Source organism: Propithecus coquereli, unplaced genomic scaffold (genome assembly GCF_000956105.1).
Source record: "Propithecus coquereli isolate 6110/MARCELLA unplaced genomic scaffold, Pcoq_1.0 Scaffold148, whole genome shotgun sequence".
NCBI classification, from domain to species: domain Eukaryota; kingdom Metazoa; phylum Chordata; class Mammalia; order Primates; family Indriidae; genus Propithecus; species Propithecus coquereli.
Window position 1 is genome coordinate 1,301,960 of NW_012139191.1, and position 7,802 is coordinate 1,309,761.

At 32.9% G+C, this 7,802-nt stretch overlaps 1 protein-coding gene across 1 annotated transcript in view; it reads left to right on the forward strand.

Moving 5' to 3' along the window:
- Positions 1-7,802, forward strand: part of DYRK1A (dual-specificity tyrosine-(Y)-phosphorylation regulated kinase 1A) — a 154,868-nt gene that overhangs the window by 45,247 nt on the left and 101,819 nt on the right. The window contains exon 2 of the mRNA XM_012640073.1: positions 4,138-4,223. Coding sequence (XP_012495527.1) covers positions 4,214-4,223 — 10 coding nt within the window. The 5' untranslated portion in view covers positions 4,138-4,213. The remainder of the gene's footprint in view (positions 1-4,137; positions 4,224-7,802) is intronic.

The window sequence follows — 7,802 nt, forward strand, 5'->3', positions numbered from 1 at the left end:
GTTTTAAAAAAGAGCAAGGATTCTACCACCAAACTTATCTTTGGGGGTGGAGTTGTATATGACTTTTTGTTTTTTTTATGTTTATTTTTCATCCTTTCTTTAAAAATTAGACTTAGACACACCTTGATTCTTCCATCTTTATAATTCTGTCATAACCATTTCAGTGGTCCTTAATGAGAAGGATCTTGATATGGTGGAACTTTGTGCAACCAGAGTTCACAAACTGTGACCCTAGGCCAGTTAATCCCTCTGACCCTCGCTTTCCCCATTGATGAGATAGAAATAACACTATTTACTTGTAGGGCTGTTACGAGGTGAAATGTGTCAACATCTATAAAGTGTCTCAGCTGAGTGTTCTGGTGCATAGTAAATATTCAGCAAGTGTTCTTTTCCCTATAGTTTTACTAATAATTTTGGGATGATACCACATTCTAAAGTCTTGTGTTTTTTGCCCTCCCCCCTTTAAAAGACTGTGACTTTCCTAGAGATTCTGAGGGAAGTGATAAATATTCTTGATTTTTAGGATTTCACTTGAAACCTCTAGTTAGTGTAATTGCTTTTTCTCTGTAATGCTACTTGACCAGCTTATTGGGAATTAGAAAGATTTTTTTACCTATGTATTAGATATCAAAATCATGACATTTCCCTGTCTTATTTCCCTTGGACTCCTTTGGCTATTATAATTCCAGAAAATCTATTTCTAAAGTTAGTATGTGGAAAAAAATCTTTTTTTCTTCTGTCATTTCTTTAATCCGTTAATGTAAATAAGCAGAAAGTTATAAGGAATGTTAGTTACCATGTATAAACTTTAGAAAATCACATTGTAATTTTAATTTGTGGAATCAAATTTTAGATCTATGTTTTTCTTCATTTCTACTTTATAGTTTATTTTTTTGTCGTTGCTTATTTTTAATTGGCATCTTATAAACTATCTGAATTGTCCTTTTAAATCACATTGTGCATTATATCTTTTCATATGGGTCAAGTTTTTAAAGTTGTGAAATATGCGAGAACATATAACATATAAAATTAAAGAATAATTATAAAAAAAGCTATGTACTTTCTCTCAACTTGAATAAGACAGTACTTGACCAGTACTTTTGAAGCTCCTTGTGTCGTACTGATTTTTTTCATGTGCTACTTGCAATACTTCTCAGTCGCTTTAGTTATTTTGAAGTTAGATATGCGTGTCATTACAAAACATTGTCACATTAGAGAATACATAGCACCCGCCATTTAGTTCATTAGCTCCTGAGTTAATCTGGACTTGCCATATCATGCTAATACATTCATTTCAATCACAGTCTTGCCACTCTGGATCTTTGTTGATTAGTATTTTTTTGTAAATCTCGGTATTTCAGTGGTTTTAAGTAGATGTCTTGATCAACCCTTTCCCCACACCACCTTAAAGAAATACAGACAGCAAGAGGCTAAGCCCAGTACCTACCTCAGTATAACCATGTGCTTAACAACCTGTTGAGATTCTACTATCCCTGAAGATATGCTGTAGGTTAATTTTATGCAGTGATTTTTCAGACAACTAAAAAATAAATGGTTTGTAAGTTTAACTTCAAAAAATGACTTAAGTTCCTGGATTGTTCATAGACCATTTTGTTGCCTTTGGCAAAATGTGACCTAAAACATATGAGAGGTTCCTGGGGTAAAGGTAGATATTTTTCATTAGCATCTTAATTTTACTCTGTAGTTTGTGAACGACTCCATTTGTGGGGGAAAAGATGAAAAATTTACTATACATTTTTCTCATAACAATTTAAAATATGACTTAGATTTTTGAGGTTCTTTAGGATGAAAATTGTATCTATAGTTTTATATACAAAGCACATTTGGTGTTTGGAATTATGTACTTATTGTCATAAAACTCTGACTTGATACAAACATTTTTTTTTTTGAAAAGTGACTATCCTAAAGGAAGGATTTATGGAATATGACTAGAATCTTTGTTAAAGTAATCCAAGGTCAAGATTTCTGGAGTTGATCATTACTCAGTATATGATGGTTTAGTTGCTATGTAAGTCAACAGCAAATTTTGTAACTCATGGAAATACTTTACCCTTTGCTAAAGGCTGTTTTTGAAATGAACAGTGATTAATGGATGATGTTTCAAAAAGGTGTCAGAAAATTTTGTTGTATATTTTTTAGTTTTAGGTATTTGAGACAGTACTGAAATCTGTTAATTTCTAACAATAAAATAAAACAAATACTAATATCTTATTTGATTCTGTATAGTTTTTATATCAGTAATATCTATTTCTGTTGAAATTATTCAAGTTGGCAGGGTGTATAGTAGCATTGTAACATTTTATAGGTGAAGAATATGTTGAGAGCCTCAAGAATTTGATTATATGTATAGTTCATAGAGATTGAATTTATATTTTCTTTCCCAGTAGTCCATGCCAGAATTAAAGAACAATCAGTTTTTTTGGAAAAATTATTAGAAAATGATGTATTTGGAGTAAACAATTGAATTTTGAGTCAGTTATTATTTTTACGAAATAAAACTATCCAACTTTAATGTTCATCCATCCATCCATCTATCCATATACACCCCAAATTGGGTACCACTTGGTTCCATGTCTAGGGCTTTACTTGATACCGTAGCAGTATCTGAATTGGAAAGGTAGTTCTTCAGAAATGGAATCTGGAATATCGGTAATGATTTCCGGACACAGGCAATTCCTAATTTAAAAATAATTTGCACATTTAAATCCCTGTCCCTGGGGTTCTCTTCCATTGAAGTGTCTACTGTTGCTGCTATTTGGAGTATAGATTTGGAGCTTTTAAAGAACCTGAGAGTTCAGAAATAGAAGGAGAAACCTAAGTGAAAAGCAGAAATATTTTGGGCACTATATATAGACTCAAATTTCTATTTTGACCCACTTGCCTAAAAATGTTTTTCTTCAAACTACTGGAGTAGTGGTTTTTTTGTTTGTTTGTTTTTTTTAACAATTTTGCAATGCTACTCGAAATTCTACCAGTAAGAGGTTTATTTGGGCTAACTATCATACTTTTTGGAAATTGCAAATAATAATATGAATTATTTCAGTCTGGTCAGTTTCTTCCTATCACCTAACTGAAATGAATGAACTACACTGAGGCAGTAGGGGCTTTGGATAGTAATTTAGGAATGTGGAACTACTTAGAGGAAAGGATTATTAAGCAGAGTGATTGGGATGCTATAATATAAAATTTAGGGAATTACCGGTACCAGGAATTAAGAAACAAAGGAAAACAACGTATTTTAGAATTTGTTTAGAGGGCTTAGAGTTGGGCGAATGTCTGTTTCTTCTCCAGGGTCCCCAGTGCCCTTGACCAGTAATATCTTTGGGAATCAATAGTTTTGACTTAGCCTATACTTAATTTTGCCTCTTCTGCTGCTGTTATCTTGTGTTCTCACTGAGGTTACTTAGTTCTCTCTCACTGAGGTTACCTTTACTTTCCCATATGTCATTGTAGAACTTGCTGGTCAGTCATGAAATACCAATGAAAGCAATAATCAGGAAGTACTGTAATAGAATTGCAATAAATCTTCTCAGAAAAAGATACTAGAAAAAAAAAAAAAGAATTGCAATAAAGTAAGAGAAGCTGCTTGGAGAGCAAACGAGAGCTTGTAGACTTGGGGAGCAGTTGTAAGAAGTGTCTCCAAACCTAATTTACAAATAACGTTGGTAGATAACATGTTATGTTTCGTATAAAGTAACTTCATTACTTCTGCCTTGATAGTAAATCACTATAAAAAGTGAATTCACATGCATATTGATTTGTAAATTGATGAAGATTACAAAGGTTTTTTCCCAGATAAATTCTATAGAACAGTGGAATATTTAGGTTTATTTGATACCTAGAAATGCCTGAAATTTTCAGTGATTGTAGGCACATTTTAAAACTGGTTTTCTTTTCACAGACAACTAAATACATTTTATGTATAGTTGATTTTGATTAATGAAGACTAAGGAAAATTATTTTCAAGTAAGCTTAAATGTTAGAAAACTAATTTTGCAAATTTGAAGTAATTTTACCTATATGTTTTGGGGATTGTAGTTACATTAGATATTCCTCAGTTAGGGGTAATTGTTTTGCATCATTATCGCTTATCATAATCTGTTTTTCTTCACACAGTGTTATAGTTTTGCCGCTGGACTCTTCCCTCCCTTCCCCCACCCCATCAGGATGATATGAGACTTGAAAGAAGACGATGCATACAGGTGACTCAAGTTTTGACATACAGTAAAAATATGGCTAAGAGAATGTGTGGGAACCTATGATATGTTTTGAATGGGGGGAACTTTCTGATGAACAGCAAGTAGTGGGGGAATTTTAGATCAGTAATGCACAGATAGTTGAAGTATTTATTAAACTTGACTTTGGGACTCAGTTTGATAATTATTGATTTGTAGTGGTAATATAAAAATACAGTGTAGTAATTGCTAGTACTTGAGCTTTTTCAAGAGTTGGCCAGTACTTTGGTGGGAAGAGAAATACTTCTGTTAATAAGTCAAATAAAATAGTCACTTTTATGGTTGAATGCATGTGTCCCCCAGACCCCTGTTAGAATGTAGCAAATCTTTTACGGGAGTAGGTGTTAATAGGGTATCTTTAATGAGACTCTGACAATTAAGTATATTACATCCGTATGTATGATTCCTTAAAAAAATATGGTCTGGGATTTTGTTTTTTCTTGTTCCTTTCCTCCCTGCATCCCTGCCAACCCTCTTTTTCCTTGCTTTGCTCCTTCCTTTTCATCCTTTTGTTATTTGTATTTATAAGGAGAAGCAGTGTGAAGTCATTTCTGAAAGAATAATTTTGATTGCTTTATAATTAATTGAAATGATCTTTCTCATACATGGAAAACTGGAGGCTATTCCATATGTGGCTGTGCTCAAACTCTTGAAAATGTAGTATCCAGCTAATGGATAAAGTGTTACTAACTTTTAAACTTGTATGTTCTAAATCAGGCAGATTGTGAGGCATTTTGTTGAACCAAGTGACTTACATCATATACTGTGTCAGAGATAATCTTACTTGATTATATTTATAAATTGATGTTTGAAAATGTGATTGTTGACTGGAAAAGAAGTAATTATGTAAATCTTGAATGAATATCTAATTACATTATTGGTGTAGTTTTGTGATTGGTTTTTATTTTTGGTGATCTGCATTTTCTAAAGGAAAAAAATTACAGTTTTTCTTTTTACTTTAGAATGGCATTTTTAAAAATACTGTCTCAGGTGTACCATTTTGTATAAAGAAATATGCTTAAAAGTATTTGTAAATTAAATTATAGATCCTGTTATACTTTACATACATTCATTTGGAACTTGCTATTTGTAAGACCAATGGTAATTCTTTTGTGTGTCAAAGGTGATTGAGTAGTCTTCTCCATAATGCATCTCTCTTTCATGCATGCACACAGGTGTGCACGTGTATGTTTGTCTGTACACATATATTAGAGGTACACCAGGTACACATTCTGGCTGAGTGGCTGCTTGTTAAAACCAACATGATACTGAGGCTTAATATCACCATGATAGACAAACAAATAGGAATATTTACAGAAACATTTTTAGAATTTTATGAACAGTTTTTGTTGTCAGGTTTTATAAGTTTGACCTTTTGATGCAGAACAGTTTCTCAGCATCATCAGCTCCCAGATGGTTCCTAGGGCACTATGCCGCGCATTAGCTATGCCAAATAGATGCTCAGTTTCCACTGAGGTCAGTAGAAGTACAAAGTATTTTTTGGTATCTCATAGATTTATCTATGAATACCACTGATTTTGGATATTTTCTCATGAAATTTTAGAGTTGCAAAGTTGCTGTTTATCCTCACAAAATATCTCTTTTTCTTGGAAGACTTATGGCCAAAAGTTATCTAGTTAATTTTATGAATGCTAGCTAGAACATACATTCTACGTACTAGATTTATAATAAGGTCTAATCTCTTATTTGACTTTGTATTCTTTAAAAATTATCAACATTTATAGGCTTACAAAGAAAAAGTAACCCAAGAAAGAAGATCTTTACTCTCTGTGTATTAGCTGTTGATGTATTTCCCTTTCTAACAATTTGAAAGTTAATAATTTTTGAATGTAAAATTAACAGCTTTCATAATCATTAATTAATGCAGTAGTTTGCTCTTGAATTACTTTGCACACATTTATTATATTTCAGCTGATAGAATTTTAACACACAAAAACTCATCAGTTTTTTACTGAAGGTCATTTCTAGAATGCTTATGCATATTTGAAAGCAACTGTGTTCTGCTTTCCCCAGGCCTTGTTTTTCCCTCCAGGCATTGTTCATGGTACTGACTTTGTTATGTTGGGTGCATGTGATGGTCACTTACTCCCTCATCTCATTCCATTAATGAGGCACAAGTTCAGGAGGCTGCAAAAGGATGTTGAAGTAGGCACTAGCTGATTGGCCTTTCAAAGTGAAAGCTTAATAATAGATTTTCATGGCAACTGTGAAGTGATAGATATGTTAATTGGCTTGATTGTGGTAATCATTTCACATTGGACATGTGTATCAAAAAATCATGTTGTACACTTTAAATATATACAATTCGTATTTCCCAGTGACACCTTAGTAAACCTGGAGGGTAATAGAAAAAAAGATTTTTAGTGAACACCAATCCAAAGGCAAATTTTCACATATCTCTAGTACATGTGTATATATAGGTGTTCCTGTACTTGTTTAAAGGTCTTTTTGTATATTTTTAAATATACAGTGTGTCCCAAAAGTCTCCATACAAGGGTAAAATTTTGTAACGAATATTTTGTAAATAAAGGTACATTTAGCTACAATTCCCCATTTCCCCTATGTATGGTGACTTTTGGGGCACCCTGTAGTTAGAAAATGAGGTAAATTTGAATTTTCTTTGGATTTTTGGAATAAAAATCATTTGTGAACCAGCATTTACTTGGATAGCATTTGCTTTATATAAGGTGCTATAATAGGTGCTCTGCCTACAAGGATCCCTGTGCTTAGATCAAGGAACAAGTTGGAGGATGGGGTGGATATGTAAACAAATAAATGATGCCGTGGAGGTTTATGATAAATTTTTAAGCCTTGCCTATTGAATTCAAGGCATGTAGAGTGAAATTAGAGAAACACTCTCTGGGTAATAGCATTCACAGTAATGGCTTCAGCTGGCACCTATATGCCAGTGTTAAAAATCTGTCCGATTCTTCTCACCTGAGCTCCAGACTGAAGTATTATAACTGCTACCTGATGTCTCTCCTGCATGTTCTCCCTCCCCTCCCATTCAGTCCTCTTAGTGACGAGTGACACCATTCTACCCAAGCAAACTATCCTTTGGGGAACCTAGGAGCTACTCTTTACCCCCTTGAATCAATAAGTAACCAAATTCAGTTTATTTAGGATGTAGAATCACTTCTGTGATTAGGTTTGAAAAAAGCACTGCCTCAGAGATTACCATGAACATTAACGTAAAGGCTCTTATATAAAGAAATAAATTAATTTTTTATATAAGAGAAATAAATGCTGCTTAAGGTAGCATTCTTTAATTTATTTGATTAAGGGACCTCACCTTTTTATTTTTGACTTATATCCATTAATATCCTATAGAACATTATTTGGGAAAATCTGGATATAGCAGTTGATACACTGCTATATACCAATCTGGATAATACCATTCTTTGTTTTGTTGAAATGAACTTCTTTAACAACTAAAAATTTTTTAACAATAGTAATACAGTAGTCACTTTAAAATGTGAAATAGTTCTGGAGGCATACAGAGCTGTAGCTTTTTGAAAATAAATA